The sequence below is a fragment of the Strongylocentrotus purpuratus genome, unplaced genomic scaffold (genome assembly GCF_000002235.5).
Source record: "Strongylocentrotus purpuratus isolate Spur 01 unplaced genomic scaffold, Spur_5.0 spur5_contig_819, whole genome shotgun sequence".
Classification (NCBI taxonomy): domain Eukaryota; kingdom Metazoa; phylum Echinodermata; class Echinoidea; order Camarodonta; family Strongylocentrotidae; genus Strongylocentrotus; species Strongylocentrotus purpuratus.
The window spans coordinates 1-18655 of NW_022145523.1; the positions used below are offsets into that span (position 1 = coordinate 1).

At 41.0% G+C, this 18655-nt stretch overlaps 1 protein-coding gene across 1 annotated transcript; it reads right to left on the minus strand.

Moving 5' to 3' along the window:
- Positions 1–4178: 4178 nt before the first annotated feature.
- Positions 4179–18029, minus strand: LOC115922151 (the record flags this gene model as incomplete). Its single annotated transcript, XM_030980376.1, is given in 7 exon segments — positions 4179–4240; positions 14358–14570; positions 15011–15037; positions 15354–15380; positions 16269–16383; positions 17053–17212; positions 17747–18029. Coding segments are annotated over 7 exon segments (655 nt in total), but the record flags the coding sequence as incomplete, so codon positions are not given.
- Between the last annotated feature and the right edge of the window lie 626 nt (positions 18030–18655).

Here is an 18655-nt window from a genome sequence, read left to right on the forward strand (position 1 = left end):
TACTATTGTCCAGACAAATACAATTATCGTAGGATTTTATTGAAAGGGTGTCTGAATGATAATAATAGAAATGTATATAGGTCGCAATACATCCGTGATTTATTACATGGGCCCAGTGGCGTACCTGGGGTACTCCGCCAGGGGGGGCAAGCGACCGAAACAAACAAAAAAGGCGATGCTAATTTTCACTTCTGGCGAGCGAGCGAGCAAAAAAAATCTTTAAGTAACGTTTGGTATATAAACTGGTATTGTTGCAAGTTGGGGTGGGAACATTCACTTGTTAGCGACGTTAATTTCATTTTTTTGCAAACGAGCGTAGCGAGCAAGAAAAAAATCACTCCTTTTTTAATAATTGCCACTTAAACTTGGTTCAATTGTCCCATGCAGGGCGCGGAAACAATATTGTGTTTAGGGTGATTTCATACCCATTTTAGCTAGCGAGCCTAAATACATCTTTCTCTCAATGAATTGCTATATAAAATTTGTTTCATTGTTGCAGGTCGGGGGCGGGCACAATCTTTTTTAAAGGCAATGTCAATCCCATTTTGGCGGGCAGGCAACCCCCTACATTTTCTCTTTTTAATGATATTGTAGCAGGTTAGTGGTGGGCACATAATTCCACGAGCTCGCGAGCGAAAAAAATCACTTCTCGTTATAGGGAAAATTTGGTACATAAAACTTAGGTTCATTGTTCCATGTCAGGGACGTGATTATTAAAAAGCGGTGTTATTTCTATTTTGGCGAGCGAGCGTAGCGAGCGAGCAAAAAAATCACTTCTCTTTTGTAGGGAAAATATGGTACATAAAACTTAGGTTCATTGTTCCATGTCAGGGACGTGATTATTAAAAGCGGTGTTATTTCTATTTTGGCGAGCGAGCGTAGCGAACGAGCAAAAAAATCACTTCTCTTTGTAGGGAAAATATGGTACATAAACTTGGGTTCATTGTTCCATGTCAGGGACGTGATTATTAAAAGCGGTGTTATTTCTATTTTGGCGAGCGAGCGTAGCAAGCGAGCAAAAAAATCACTTCTCTTTTATAGGGAAAATATGGTACATAAACTTGGGTTCATTGTTCCATGTCAGGGACGTGATTATTAAAAGCGGTGTTATTTCTATTTTGGCGAGCGAGCGTAGCGAGCGAGCAAAAAATCACTTCTCTTTTATAGGGAAAATATGGTACATAAACTTTGGTTCATTGTTCCATGTCAGGGTCGTGATTATTAAAGCGGTGTTATTTCTATTTTGGCGAGCGAGCGTAGCGAGCGAGCAAAATTTTTGTAATGATAATTGGTTCATAAATTTCAGATTTTTGTTGTTGCAGGGCAGAGCTTACACAATCATGTCTAAGGTGATGTTAATTCCGTTTTGGCGAGCACGAGCACACCAAAACTTCTTTGAATAACGTTTGGTACATAATCATTAACTGGTTGTTGCAGGTTGGGGCGGGCACGTTAGCGGTGTCAATTCCATTTTGGCGAGCGAGCATAGCGAGCAAGCAAAAAAAAAATTCTCTTTTAATAGAAATTATAAATAAACTAGTTTTTATTGGTGCAGGTCAGAATGGACGCAATCGTGTTTAACGCGATTCAATTCCTTTTTGGCGAGAGGGCGTAAAAACTCTTCCATTTTTAATGATATTGTTGCAGGTCAAGGGTGGGCACAATTGTTTCCAAAGCAATATCTATTCATTTTATTCACGAGCAAGTGTAGCGAGCGAGAAAAATGAATTACTCTCTTTTAGTAACATTTGGTACATACACTGTGTGTTATTGTTGCCATGCTAATCCTTCTTTTTTTCAGGGGGACGAGCAAGTGAAAACATTTAATACAAAATAGGCTAGCAAGCAGTTCGCGCCAGCGAAGGGTTTCGAATTTGTTATATCACTTATATTTTTCCTATTTTCATTTGTCTAAATTTTTCAGGGCCGTATAAGGAATATTTTTCTGGTGGGGGAGGGGAAAGATGCGTTGAAAGTTTTCGGAGAATCTCAAAAGCAAAAGGAGTGAAGGGAGTTCGAGCGACCAAACTGGTCATGAGGGTACTTTTGCATTTTCAAGAGTAGAATTGAAGGATTTGGTATAGGCCTACGTACATTTTCAGGAAAAAAACTGTACGTTTTCAAAATATCTGGGGTCAACTGCCCCCCCCCCTGGTGCGTACGGCCATGGTCTTTTTTTTAATTTCCCCATTTTTTTTCCTTTCCTTTTCTTTTCCCTTTTTCTTCCTTTTCTCTTCTTCTTCCTTTTTTCTTTCCTTTTCCTTTTTTTTCCTTTTTTCTCTTTCTTTCCTTTTTTTCTTCCCTTTTCTTTTTTTCTTTTTCTTTCCTTTCCTTTTTTTCTTTTCTTTCCCCTTTTCTTTTTTTTCCCCTGGAGCCCGTCAGGGGGGGCACTCTGCCCCCCCTGCCCCCCCCGTAGGTACGCCAGTGCATGGGCCAGTTGTTTATTCGGAGTGAAAAAAGATTTGTTTAGCTTTTGGAGCCTGTCGAGAGATAGAAGAAAAAATGAATGAAGTAGACATGGAATGTGTGACATTTCAAAGACACCGTAGAATATGCCACATTGTGACATAATTGAAGATAATTTAATGTACAAGGGAAAGTATGGGGGCATCTTTTTTCCCCGTAATATAGCCATCCTGGAATTGGTACAGTGAGGTGGAGATCAAATTCAAAATTAAATCGGCCAGATTCTGGACTAAATTAACCAATGAAATATGGACAAGTTACGAAACTGGGTAGTCATTCGTTTATGGTAAGCCTCCCGATTTTGTCGCAATGTCACTTATTTAAAGTAAACTTAGCTTTGTATCTGTAATTTTTGTATGAAATATCATATTTGATAAATTTTCGCTTCAGATTCTGTGTGCGTGCGTATCATGAATATTGATGACTAGCGATGACGTATAGGTCCTATTGAGCCAATCAAATAAAGCGACAGGATGGCTATATTACGGAAAAAGACGCGTACGGGGCTAAGCAAAACAAGTTTTAAAAGCATAAACGTGTCTTTAAGCCATTAGCACACGAGGGGCGTTACCTGATTTGGGATGGCGTGAATGATTAATTTATGCAGTCTTTGAAACGTTTACAGTATGAACATGATGACAGTGAGGCGCAAATGCTTAGTGGTTGAGCAGAGGTCTCGCAACCGCCGCGAAAATGTGCACGCATGTCAAGTGAATTGGATAGAATGATAATTATGGTGCATTTAATTTTTTGAAAAATTCACTCATTTGCATATTTATGGTAATTTATGCAAATAAGGTCATAACATTCACCTTTTTACCCATAAATCATATATTCTTTATATTTAAAGGGGCACGTTCCTGCCAGTGTAGTTATCGCTGCTCTAGTCATCGCCATCTTGGTTCCGAAGATCGACTTCTTACAGCTGTCAATCAAAGTACGCGCGTCCTGGCCTGCCTTCGCCAAGCCAGCTGATCGCTGCCGATTGTGACGTCACGAAAGTGGGCGGAAACAGCAGCCGAATCTTAGAGCCGATCTGCGATTGGTATTACTTCGGCACATGTATGCGATAATTGGCATTGTGGGGCATTCGGAACATGCCATCTGCGTAAGAGCCGTATTCTGTTGGTGTCAATAGGCAGCTAGCACCGTCCGCCAGCGGGTACGTATTTTGAACGCCCTCTGGAATACGGGGAACATGCCCCTTTAAGCATTTTTTTTCTCATGTTTTTTACTGTTTTTTAACTTATGTATTTTAATGTTTTTATTGTTTTATTTCATTTCTAACCACAATGCAACTATTTTGAATCCCAAAACAAACACCTAAACTTTAAACAAGACCCAATAACCAATATTTTATCTCTTTTTAGGAAAAATTACATTCAAAAATTGTTTAAAAGATGCGCTAGACTCGAAAGAAAAAAGTCAGTGAGCGGCGGGGCGCCATTTGTATGCGTTCCTGGACAATCAGAAAAATCGCGGGGGGGGGGGGATAATGCCCCCCCCCCGGCCTTATTAGGGTTAAACCACTTCGTAGTAGGTCCATGGAAACACCTCTCAAACCTTCAACGTCGCACAGAATTGATTGCAAACGAAGAGCAGAAAGAAAGTTTTAATGACCAGGGTCTGCGCTGATCAACTGGACGGGCTTGATTAGCTACCGAATATGTGCAATGGACATTCGCAAGTTTTGTGACTCTGTCTTACCTTACCGCCTCCAGCTTTGTGCGGTTTATGAGTGTCCATGTCTATCTGGAATCGCATTTTCTTCTGCCTAAATATCATAAAAAATGAATAAGTGATAGAATCATTATTCATTAGTCCCGAGTATCAATAAACTAATATTCAATTAAACTAATTGGCTACGGTTGACCTAAGTTATTGATTCATATACGAGCTGGGCTAATTGATGTGGACAGAAAGTAATAGTGCACTGACTAGTTCTCAAAACCCTAGAACAAAGTAGCCATTTTTTTGTCTGTCACCTTTTTTTTACACATAATTTTCTAATGTCCTCTATCACTTGCTTGCTTTATATTATATGACTGTTTGATTGTAAGAAGAAATTCTTCGTTTTTTTACATAATATATATATATATATATTGTAACGAAATTTGATTACAAATAGTGTTTAAATCAGACTGCTCTCGTTCAGTTCTCGCTCAATATCTCTCTCACTCGAGCTCATGCGTGTATGCAATATAAATTCAACAGAAGAAATGGAGTATTCGTGAGTTTCAGTTCCATTCGATGTTTATTACACTAACTTCAAATAATGACAACTTGGTATACAGTCAGGTTCAGTGAATTACGAAAAACGGCAGAAAGGAGTACGAGGAGAAGTCTCAAGAAGTCAGTCCGAACTCTCTCGATTTTAGAATCCCTGGCTTTATATAGGGAGCTGTTTTGTAGCAGCAAGGACACAACCCGACCTCGAGCTAAAGGGCAGAGTCTGTCCTCAAACTGAGGACAAAGTCTGGCCTCCGCTCGGGGTCAGTCGGAGGCCGCACGCGACTGAGTATCTGTCCTTGCCGTTACGTAAGACGAGGACAGATTCTCTTAGACGAGCGTGGCCCTGGGCTTACGCAATCGAACTGCAAGAATTACTCGAGGACGAAAAACAACGTCGTAAATCTACCGAAGGACAAGTTTGACTTGCACAGCAAGCAATAATATTATAGCGAAATAATAATGGACTATGCACATGATACAGACATATATCTAAATTCGTAACACTATTCCCCCTCTCCTTAAAAAGTCACTGTCCTCAGTGATTGATAAAAAAAAATAGAATTACAGTCATGTTAAACCAAAAAAATTTGCACTACAATGTATATAAAGAATTTAAAGGAAAAAAAATCCTGACATATCGTGTAATGAAGCGAATGAGGGATAGCAAACATCAAATCTGAATCTGAAAACTTGGTCAAAAATAAAATGACGTTGCAGAAGTGGCCTAAGCTCTTTGACATACGACATGTGTAAATTTCAAAACGGCATATATGTTTGTCTACCCATACGTAACATTGTGATAGAAACCAGCACAGTCGTAATTGCTTGGTACAGTGTAATCTAGTTTTCAAAAGTTCTGGTGAGTTTGACATAAAATTCGGGGTCATGAAGTCACGACCTCCTAAAGTAAGACGATGTATGACATTAAAAGTATTCCTTACAAGCTACTATAATACAATAGTAAGGACCTGTCGAAAAGTTGAGGAGAACTAATATAATGTTAAAAAAACAACGTCAAAGCAGACTTAACTATTTACATAATCGTTCAGGTTGCAATAAGATATATGGAATTGAAAACAACAAATAGCAAAAACAAAAGCTACTGAAATGCTGTAAAATTATTGACAATTAACCGCCTCGTACACTGACATCTTTTTTTAGTCAAGATTTGCTGAAGCAGCAGAATGAAAGCCGCTTCAACAGTATCAATTTTTTTTTTTTTTTTTTTTTTTTTTTGGCAAAGCAAATCCAGTGGCCACGTGCCCGATTTTTTTTTTTTTTTTTTTTTTTTTTTCCTCTTGGTCAGCAGAAATGCAGCACGCGATCCGAAAAAACGCGATCATTGTGATTACGCATCACCATGCCTCTAGCAGCAATATGACAGCTTCGGATCTCAAGACAGGCCGAACAGAATATCAGTGAACGAGGGGTACTAAACTCAACACACAAAAATACGTTCCCAAGAAAACGGCTACGCGGCCGCTAACGAATTGAGTTTCAACTATATGCACAAAAATCGATTAAAAGATTAAAACATCTCAATCACATCATAGAAATATGTAACAGAAAAATAGAGAAGACATAGTGATAGGGAAATAGATGGAGAGAGGAACAAGAGAAGAAAGATAATTATAAGGATCGAGAGGTATAAAGGGAGGCATATTGTTGCCGAGGGCTAGAAATAAGGAGAGGTAATATAATGCAAATGCAATGTACAAGTGATAACATGTACAAAAAAGATTCAAAACAACAGTTTTAACAACGAAACAAAGTTCGGTAAAATAATCGCGCTATCTTCATTCGGACAACAGAGTTCTCTATCAAAGTCTCCTCGATCGATGATCAAATAGTCCCAGTTTATCTTGAAATGTTAGAATAAATGTCCAGATCTGTCGACGAGGACCAATGACTGTCCTGCTGATTTAAGTTCAAACGAGAGTGACTCTGTGTAGGAATCCTGGCTTCACATTGATATTCCATTACATTCGGGAAATTCGTAATGATAATTCTGCTTCCATAAACATGATAAAGCTCGTGGTTGTGTAAACTCGCCTCTACTGAATTCAGATAACTCAATCAGAAATAAGAATATTTTCAGGATATTCCATAAGGATCACGTAACAGCATTGACTCAGCATGTCGACTTCGCATTATTCCCAACACATGACAAATTGACAATCAAGTATCTACGGCGGGTCCTCCACTTCTACATGGCGCAATATCATGGACATGAATGATTGACGTTGCTCCGATATCTTCGAGGTTGTCCCGTGATTTCCAAACTGATATAATGCTTTCTCATTCTCTCCGACGCGACGCATACACAAAAATTCGCCAACAAAACTAATACGATGTCGAGATGTTTAACGCTATCCAAATGACGACTCTCTGCCTCCGTTTTCCGCACCGATGCTCTCGAAAAATAAAATGAACAAAAATAAATTGGCCCTACACATACGAAACTATTACTACTAAATAAATGGCCATGCACTGCGTCCTCTTGTTGCCATTGCTGTGCTCCCCTTCTGAGGCTGGCACCCAATGCAGCAACCGTCAAAAATAAATTAAAAAAAAAGCACTCGGTTTCCCTTTGAAATCGTCGACTCGTCATGCGGTATATTTCCTCGTATCTATGATAAATCCTGAAGTACGAATGCTTCCTTTTTCGTGAACGAAGAGCAGGTACATGTTAAACACATTATACAATTGGCTCAACACACCAATTTCAAAATAAATGACCATGTCATGCTGGACGACTTAACAATAACAGGTTGAATGATTAATCTCCACCGAAACAACAGAAGAAAAAAAAAAGGGACAGAGAGTGAAACATCTGATGAAAATAATCCAGAAGAGTAACATCCAAATAAATGGCACAGTTTAAACATCTGATGAAAATAATCCGGAAGAGTAATATCCAAATAAATGGCACAATTTGTTGATGCCCTCGTCACCCGCCGCCGAAACCGGGGAGTAGGTCCTCTCATCGACAATGGGGGTCGATGGAGATGCGAACCCGCTATCCATATCCCCATCACAGTTATGCATCCCCATTGTCAGATATGAAGAGTGGTACGCCATTGTAGAAATATAAGAGTGAATGGCAGGCGTCTCGTCTTGTTGAAGTTATTGGCATGGAATGACGAAATATGTGAAATGTCCCAAAAACCGCTGATGGCCAGATCCGTTGTTTATAAACTAAGCCGGACGGGCGGTCTTGGCCTTCGGCCGCTCCTCCTCAGTTCGATGCCGTCCTTGGGATTAGTCTGTGTTCCAGCCTGTCGTTGATTCCTAGTAGTAAACACATTTCGTGCATGTTGGGATAGTTCTCGGGCCCATGATGGCACGTTGGCTGAAAGGAAGGGTTTGAGTCTATCATGATGAAGAATCGTCGTTTTTCCTCTCGGGCTACTGCGAATTTCAAATATTAATTCACTTAGCTTTCTCGTGATTACACAGGGGCCTACCCATCGTGCACTTTTAAGTTTAGGAGATAGGCCCTTGTGCCTAGTGGAGTCTAGACGGTAGACTAGGTCGCCGACTTCATAGTTGTTGACTGATGTACGCAAATCATAATTGCGCTTTTGCCTAGACGTACTTCTCCCAATGTTGTCACGAGCTAGCTTCCATGATTGTTTCATTGTTTTGGCCATCCGGTTAGCATATCCTCCGATATCACTCGGTTCCTCGTCAATCGGGTCGATGTCGAGTGAAAACTCTAACGGTGTCCGTACTTCACGACCTAGCATGAGGAAATTAGGAGAAAATCCTATAGTTTCGTGTGTAGAACTTCTGTACCCCGCCGTCAAAAGTGGTAAATTCTTGTCCCAGTCTTTTTGGTTTTTATCCACGAAAGATGAGATCATATTGGCAAGAGTCAGATTGAATCTTTCAATCATTCCATTTGAGGAGGGGTGGTATGGAGTTGTTCTTGTCTTGGTAATTCCGAGTAATTTGCAGACGTCCTGAAATAGGTTAGATTCGAATGTCCTGCCTTGGTCAGAATGAAGCTCTAAGGGCGTTCCAAATCGAGATATGAATTCATTAACAAGTTTCTCGGCTACTGTCTCGGCGGTCTGGTCTGGGATGGCGTATGCCTCAATCCATTTAGTGAAAGTGTCACCTACAACCATGACGTATCTATTTCCATTGTCACTAACTGGAAGGGGGCCCATAATGTCAATTGCAATTCGATCCATGGGGTGCCCGACATTATATTCTCCCAGTGGTGCCCTTGGCTTTGATGTTGGTCGTTTCCTAGCACCACATATTACGCAATTTGCTATGAATAGGCGGACTGCTTCGTTCATATTGAGCCAAAAAAAACTGCGTGATATTCTACTTAATGTCTTTTTAGCTCCCAAATGTCCAGCGAAAATTGAGGCATGATTGGCTTCAATCACACGGTCTTGTAACTTCTCCGGAACAACCAGTTGTAATCTTGTTGTGAGTTTTGAATTAGTGTCATGGCGTTTGTACAACAACCCATCAACAATTTGCAGCTGTTGCCAGGACAACCATAGGTTTCGAACAGTAGGACTCTTATCCTGCACAAGATTGCGTGCTGGTCTGTCAGGTGACTTGGTGAGCCAATCGAGCACGATCGCGACATTGGGGTCGTTCTTTTGCATAGTTATCAATTCTTCGCGACTAAGATTTCCAATGATGACTCCCTGGAGCTCGGGTCTTCCCCCACTTACAGAGTCTGACTGGCCACCGTTGTTAACATGATTACCTCGCTTATCAGGCGGCACCTTCTTCTGCGACGTCGAAGCACGATTTACTCTAGCTAATCTACTTGGGATAGACCATAATCCTCCTCCAAACGACAATACTGCTCCATTCATAACATATCCTCCATGCACAATATCTTGCCAAAATACTGCTAAAATACCGAGGATACACACTATCATAATTCCCCATAGCGTTCTACACCTTGTTATACTGCTGATCAAACTCATAAAGAAAGCGACGACGAACACAATCATGACGTATAGTCCCTTCTTTACTTCAGGTCCCCCTCCTTGATGAGAACTTATTGACGTAGTTTGACAGCTTGCGTCAGCTTGGATGTGTGAGGCCGGTTTCTGTGTTGGCCGGATACTCCTCGCGGAAAGTGGGATGATGTCGTCTTCCTCGAAGAAGTCAGACCATTCACGATGTCGCCTCTCACAGGTCTTACATCCTCCACATGGTAGTTGTTCGAGGATCGATGATTTGTCATAGCAGTCACATGTATCGGGATCACATGCGATTCTAGATAACGCGTCAGCATTGCCGTGCTTTCTACCTTCCCGATGTTCGATCACGAAGTCGAATTGGGATAATCTCTCAATCCATCTAGCCATTTGATCAGTTGGTTCACGAAATGACATTATCCATCTAAGAGATGAGTGATCAGTCCGGATCAAGAATTTTCTGCCAAACAGAAAATGACGGAAGTGGCAAACGAATGAGACAACTGCTAATAGTTCTCGACGTGTAGTGCAGTAACGACGTTGTGTCTTAGTAAGAGATCGACTAGCGAATGCGACTGGTCTCTCCAATTCGCACTGGGCTGACTCATCCCACTGTAGTTGGGACAAAACAGCACCGACGCCTGTGGCTGACGCATCAGTATCTAATATGAACATACCCTCATCATTTGGATATGCCATGCAATTATCACTCGTGATCGCTAGTTTCAGCTCATCGAAGGCAGATTGACATTCACTGTCCCACTCAAATGTGCGAGATTTTTCCATGAGGCGAGTCAAGGGTGAAGCGATAGATGAGAATCCACGGATAAATCTCCTGTAGTAAGAGCAAAGACCGATAAAAGATCTAACATCGCTTACCGTCTTGGGTGTAGGCCATTGGTGAATCCTATCTATCTTGTCGGGGTCGGGCTTGATGCCTTTTGCGCTTACTACATGCCCAAGATAGCATACTTCCGACTTCACTAGGTTGCATTTGCTGGGTTTTAGTTTTAGCCCTGCTTGGCCAAGACGATCGAGTACCTCATCGAGCCTCTCGAGATGCTCTTCAAAGGTGGAACCTAGAACGATGATATCGTCGAGATAAAGGATTAAGGTTTTCCATTGCAAACCTTTCATGAGAAGCTCCATACCCCGCTCAAACGTGCTCGGGGCATTGCATAATCCAAACGGCATCGTGATGTACTCGTAATGTCCGCTTCTAGTGCTAAATGCCGTCTTCTGCTGGTCCTCCTCCTTTAGTTCTATTTGCCAGTATCCGGATTGTAAGTCTAAAGTGCTAAAGATTTTAGCACCTCCTATGCAGTCAAGACAGTCCTCTATACGAGGAAGTGGATAAGCATCTTTTGTCGTCACTTCATTTAATTTGCGATAATCCACGCATGGCCTTGTTGATCCATCTCGTTTCCTTACATACACCAGCGGGCTCGACCAGGCGCTCGTGGATTCGCGGATAACCCCTGATCGCAACTGTGTCTGAATTATCTCCTCCTCTTCGTCCACAAAAGCTCGAGGCGGGCGTCTTGGCCTCTGCTTAATGGGTGAGGCAGTACCTGTGTCGATTGCATGCTGAACCAATGATGTTCGTCCTAAGTCATTTGGAGAAACTGCAAATGTCGATTTATGCTTATCGAGTAGCTCAGCTAATTTGTCCCTCTCATGTGTCGATGACAACTCTCCGCAGCTGCGATTATACAACGACTTTAAGTCTTCAGACCAATCCTCAAACTTAAGATTTCCTGATGCAGAGCTACTTTTTACAACATTAATAGTTCGAGGAAGAGGCTTAGCTCCGTTATTGCCTTCATGGTACACTTTGTCTATAAGCTGTAGGTTTGCGAGTTTGGTTCCGGCATGCACATGAATATCCACCCCAAGTGTGTTGGCTACCCGTACAGGCAAATCGATATCATTCCTATTGATATCGACCACGCAGCTGGCTACATGAATTGGTTGTAATGTTTCTCCGCTATTCATGGGTTCAATCAATCCGTATGGAAGATCGCCTTTTAGTTTAGTGACATTGGCACTGCCGGCGATGATGAATTCAGAGTTAGCAGGGATAATGACGTCATGCTTGGCTATCACATTACAGCTCGAGTCAGAAATAATTTCGCATTGAAACAAGCGATCATTCAAACGAAGCCCACGTCTAGGTTCAAGAATAAAGTTAAAGTGGTGCATGAAGTCAAATCCGAGAAGGCCCTCGTCACTTATATCAGCCACGAAGACATTCCACTTGAATGTCATGTCCTCAAGTGTGATGTCGAGATCAATCGTCCCATAGATATGTAGTATTTCATCATTCGCTGCTTGAAGTTGAATGTCCTCTGTCGGCTCTTTAAGATGTTTACGCAAATCTATGTCTATACCTTCGTAAACTTTAGAGGAAATAACAGTCACTGCTGCGCCCGAGTCGACCAAAAATTTAGCGTTTGCACCATGAACATTTGCTCCAATAAAAGCCGAAAGCCCTGTACTTTTGACGAGTTTAATTATTCTCGATGCATTACTCACTGTAGTTTTAAGGGCCGAAACCTGGTCGATTGGATCGGCCCCAGCTAGTTTCCCGCCTCGACATTATTTACGGATGGTAAGGGGTTGGCCTGTCGTTGATGCATAGGCTGGGGATGTTGTACATGTTGTTGATGCTGTGGTGGTGGTGGTGCCTGTGGTACCCACATTTGCTGCTGTGTCTTTGGCTGGGGCTGTGGCGGCACAAACTGTGGAGGTGCCCAGGCTTGTGGGACGAATGGTTGTTGTTGTTGATAGCGGCGGTTGTCATAACGAGGATTAGGGCAGTTCCTAGCTAAATGCCCCTCCCTATCACACTCGTAACATCTGTTGTGCATGGGTCTACCCCCTCGAGGTTGACGTCCTCTGTCATCATTCCCTCGCCTACCTTGCCGTCCATCTCCCGTTGTATTTGCATCTCTCGAATTTCTTTCAGCCTGATCCTTTAAGAGGGATGAGAGTGTGTTCAGTCTTTCGTCAATGGACATAAAGCGACGTTCAAAATCAGCAAGCCGGCCTTCGGTAACGCTAACCGATTGCGAGGATGACAGGGCCCTAATCGGCCGGTAGGCATTGGGGCTACTCTCCTCTCGCAGATTGAAATACCGCTCGGCTATCTCACGGGCCTCTTGCAGGGATTTAGGTTCGTGCATTCCCACTGTTAATGTCATGTTTTGGTCTCCGATTCCTCGTAGAAAAATGTCTCGTGCTAATGGTTTCTATTGTGTCGACGTCGGCACTCGGATAACCGAAAGTTGTCAGTCTTCTTACGTCGGCGGCATAATCGGCAATAGTCTCCTTCGGTCCAAGACGCCTTGCCTCCAACTGGGAGACGAATGAGGCCGGTGTTTTCCTATTTTCGAATCGCTCATTTAGCGCCGCTACCAGGTTATCGAAGTCCCCTGTGACGTCAGAGGAGAGTTGTTGGAAAGCGAAGTCTGCTGCATTACCTCGCAAGCAAGCCAGTATTCGAAATCGTTTTTCGTTTTTGTTCCATCCACACGCTTCTGCAATGTTCTGGAACGAAAAGATGAAGCTTTCCCACGGGCGTGTTCCATCAAAATGTTCCTGATGGGGTAGCTGAATAGCAGCCCTTGGTTGAGCGGGGCTGCGAATTTGAACCTCCTCTTCCAAAGGTTGTGCATCTGTCTCGCTAGAGTGTTGAATTTGAAGTCGTGCTTCATCAAGCTCCAATTGGAGCTCCCTGATCTCCTGTTCTAAATCTGTTTTTCTACGCCTCCTTGCCATTTCGATTAGCGTGTTGAAGTCCAAAATCCCACCGCTGCCACCAGTGTAACGAAATTTGATTACAAGTGTTTAAATCAGACTGCTCTCGTTCAGTTCTCGCTCAATATCTCTCTCACTCGAGCTCATGCGTGTATGCAATATAAATTCAACAGAAGAAATGGAGTATTCGTGAGTTTCAGTTCCATTCGATGTTTATTACACTAACTTCAAATAATGACAACTTGGTATACAGTCAGGTTCAGTGAATTACGAAAAACGGCAGAAAGGAGTACGAGGAGAAGTCTCAAGAAGTCAGTCCGAACTCTCTCGATTTTAGAATCCCTGGCTTTATATAGGGAGCTGTTTTGTAGCAGCAAGGACACAACCCGACCTCGAGCTAAAGGGCAGAGTCTGTCCTCAAACTGAGGACAAAGTCTGGCCTCCGCTCGGGGTCAGTCGGAGGCCGCACGCGACTGAGTATCTGTCCTTGCCGTTACGTAAGACGAGGACAGATTCTCTTAGACGAGCGTAGCCCTGGGCTTACGCAATCGAACTGCAAGAATTACTCGAGGACGAAAAACAACGTCGTAAATCTACCGAAGGACAAGTTTGACTTGCACAGCAAGCAATAATATTATAGCGAAATAATAATGGACTATGCACATGATACAGACATATATCTAAATTCGTAACAATATATATATATATATATATCATATATATATATCCAGAAGGTCGTTTATGCAGTGTTTCATTATGATTTGTTTATATAGCAGATACTAAGTAACTAATGATTGACTAAAGATTACTGAATACATCTGTCTATATTGATAATAAACAGATTGTTTAAATGTGAGCCTAGATTACAAGTGCATAAATCGTTTAAAATCATTTTAAAATCTGTCTTAAAAAGTCATATTTGAATTTAAAGAAATCGTTCACCCTTTGTTTTTGCCTTGCATACGACCCCCTGGTTGACCCCCGCCGTGATGATTATGGTGTTTAGGTTTATGATGATGACGGTCGCCTGGTGGGTGACTAGATGGGGCGCCCATTGACGATGAGGGGGCTTCTAGCTCGCCAGCTATATACGGCGACCTGCCCCCACCGAACTTTGCCAGTCGCTTCTTTTGCCCTTCGGTAGGTTGGAACATTCTACCAAAAGAAAAGATTGGAGCTAGTGAAAGAGGATTTTACTCATGACACACAGGAATTTTTTTCTTTTTCATGAGGTCACTAAAGGTTATTTGACTTAGCGTTTGTGTCCTCGATTTTTGTAATTTTGAAATTAAAAGATGTGTAAGATTACAGGTAATTGTGTCATAAAACCTTGAAGCTCAATCATCCGTCATTACAAGTTGTCGCAAAAGTTCCGGGTGGCATCTTTTCATTAAGATTAATGGTGAACTTCATTTGTTAAATCTTTTAGAAAATGACTGATCTGTAGATCATTAATCATTAATAGAAAATTAAAGCAATGAGTGATTATCTTTGTAAATTGTCCAATCTATATATATATATATATATATGAACAAAAATAGCAAATGTCTAAAGCAAATTGATATTGAAAAGAGGCAGAATGTATATATACTTACGAAAAAAGTTTTACCTGCTGCATTCGTCTGGGAAAGAAAATCGAGAAGAAAGAATGAAAGAATCCCCGAAACAAAATTTCATATATTCGCAGTATTTGAAGCCATCATGATGAACCAAAGTAGTATTTTGTTTGTCTAGTTTCATTCCATATTCAGAAAGATATGAGAAAAATGTTAATCTTTTCCTTGTAAAGGCAGTTCAATAATATTTCAACTTTTGTATTAGCAAAGGTGTGGATATATATTTTTCATATTTATTTAAGACATGATTTAAGTTTTGGAAGATTAATGTATTCTTATAAAATCTAATATTTACAAGTAATGGTAATAATGGTCATCTTACCTAGCTTGGTTGTTCTTTCTTGCTCTCCTGTATTCAACGAAAGAAATGAAATAATACTTCTCATAGAAACGATAATATCCGTAAATATTGTTAAGTATTTTCTAGAGGCGTCATCATAACATTAGAATGGAGGGTGCTGGACCAACTCTGATAACAGGTAATACTTAATTTCATGAAGTCCCTTTATCCCACCCCCCCCCCCCCCCCACCCCACCCAAACAAAGATTTTTATTTTCTCCGACAGAGGATCCAAGCTTTTCTAAGCAAAAAATAAAAAGCTGAAAATTAGAATTTACTGACAAAATAAATTATAATACGGGAATCATACCTTCTCTATCAACAACACCGGTATATCTTAAATTTACTTTCTGTTCTTATTCTATTCGTCATATCATGACCCCTCTACTTCGTAAATAAATATTGAGAATATGTTACTCTTTAATGCAACCTCTCCCTAGTGTTTACCGCCTTTATTTTTAATTAAAAATAATGTTATTTCATGCAACATACAGGAAATATCCGATGGTGATTGGGGGTCACTTTATAAGTTACAAAACTAAGGATAGTTTTATTAGGATTAGTTGTCGAGGGGGGGGGGGGTGTTTCACAAAGACTAAGATCAACTTTAAGTTGGACTTATGGTAGGCTGTTCATGCCACTGACACTGTTTGCTCTCACCATTTACTGGCATTGGTATCTCAAGGGACGTACAAATCATGGTCATAAATTTACAGAATTTACACTTTTTGATAATTCATTATTGAAGGTAAAAAATATTATCTAAAGATCACACAAGTGAGAGAAAACGGTGCACGCCACCGTGGTGGCGTGAACGGCCTGCCATAGTTAAGTCCAACTTAAGTTGATCTTAGTCTGTGTGAAACACTCCCCTGCTGATATGCTAGATGTACTCACTTGAATCCTATTGAGGTTGCCCCAAAGATGATTGCCACAACAAAGATGATAGCCAGGGACCCACCGATGATAGCACTCGTTAAGACACGAACCTCGACTTCATCACCGGTATCATCTAAAATGAGAAAGAATCAGGTAAAACGATGATTTTAAAACAACTGAGGAGTTACTGAGGAGTATGCTTACTTACAACTCATAACACACCTCATCTCCGCCATTCTCTCTCCCACACCCTCTTCCCTCCTCTCTCTCTCTCTCTCTCTGTCCCTCTCTCTCCTTAATATATATTGCTCTCTCTTTCTCATTTTCTGTATTTCTTTATCTCTCTACTTCTCTCTCTCTCTCTCTCTCTCTCTTTCTCTCTCACCCTCTCTTTAGTAGTTTTATAATAATGCGAAATTCCCTCCTTCCTTTTTTTGTAAAGTTATCATTCTCCGTTCACCTGTCATTCATAATGTACAAATGCAAGAACATGACGTCTGTATCTAGTTAATCATATTGGTGTCATGGCATTCAATTGATCGTTTGTATCTCTTTCTTCTTTTTCAAATAATTCCCCCTCCCAAAATGTAAATGTTCCAAGTAATAGCAATTCCTGAATTTAAAATGTGACACTGTTGCCTATATTATAAAAAAAACATGATAAATGGGAATCGATATATTCTGTTCATAGGCTTAATTTTCCAGACAGTTTACCATTATCACAACATGTAAATCTCAAACAGATTTGAATGGTAAATAATTAGGCCAAGTCATCTTCATTCAAAATTCAGCGCATACATACCGATATCAGTGGGCGGAGCTTCGGGATTCATTGAGACGTCACTTGTAACAAATACGGATTTTGGAATGCAGATCACCCCTTCCCGGGTTGAATTCCTCACAGAGCAAGAGGGTCTGCTCCAGCCACAAAAGCACACACACTCTCCTGTGATAGCACAAACCTACAAGACGATTAGAGAGGATAACAGGATGAAGATTAATGAACACACATTGCATAAACTGTTTTTTTAACACTCGTGGATTTAGGGGCACAACCGGTTCACGCATCCTCCTCTTTTAAAACCCCCAAATGGCATTCCTTGAGTATATACCAACAAATAAAAGAAAATGTGCCCCTCCTACGGTGCATTTTCCTTCCCCCTTTACAGACCAAAAGGCACATGAGAAATGTTATAACCTAAATTTGGCATTATAGAAAATGAAGTGTTTTTTTTTTTTTTTTTTAAATACATTTTTATAGTTCATTGTTAGTCATGATTGTTTACTGCTAGTCTGAAAAACTGGAAGTACCAATGGCATCCCCCGGTCTCTATCGGGAAGATTATACCAGGACCTCGCTCAATTGTCATTTTTAGTATATGCCACAGCAAATTGCACAAAGCCCACACTGACATTAAACAAAAAGAGAGGCTTTGGTTATGCATGAAAAGCTTGACTTTTCTTGTATCAAGAGTGCATTGCCAGTGAAAACTTACTCCATTTCCTGAACAGATCTTCCTTGAGATTCCCATTGGACAAGACGCCATATCAACCGGGACACACTCGCCTTGTCGACAGCTCTGCCCCTTCCCACAGGCGGTCCCTTCAGGCACAGCGCCTCGGTTCGTTCCGCCTGATAAGGCGATGCTCACCACTCTGTATTTTTTCAAAGACAAAGTGGAAAGAGAGCATTATTTATTTCAGTAATATACAACGAATAAATCATTTGCACAATTTTGAAACTATCAAAATTGTCCTTTTGACAGTTCTTGCCTTTCTTCACACAAACAAGCACAAACAAACATTCACACACACGCACACGCACACACCCACACACGCACATCCGTCCACACATTGATGGCCATACGCTCACCAACGCACGCGAACACACGCTCGCATAGTTTGTATTGCCTTGAAAAGCTTCTGTACTTGAGGTAACTGTAGTAGTTCGTTTTCCTAAGGGGCACATGCCTCATCCCCGAAGGAAACGCTTCCTTTGTGGTAAAGTGAGACCCTATGGGAATGGATAAAGTCTTGCATAAATCAAGATTCACGATTCAAATTTTATTGTCCACGTTAAAAAACACAGAAATTTGGCTTCCACTGGCAGGAAATAACAATGAATAACATCGCTCACCTTTGAAAAAAAAAGAAAAGGTTAAAATGCATGTTTCAAAGTAAAATTCGCACATTGAAAGAAATACAGAATCCTGGACACTTATTTCTGCAAGTCAACTGGCTGGATGCACAAAAAAAGTAATCTCTCAAGCAAATGGTAAGGTTAAAATAGTAAAATCTATCTTTCTCTGACGTCATAAATGAGATAAAGAGTGGTTTGATCTTTTGGTAAAAATATGTTTGAACACGTCGAATGATCTTCATTGATCCATGGTTGAAAAGGAATT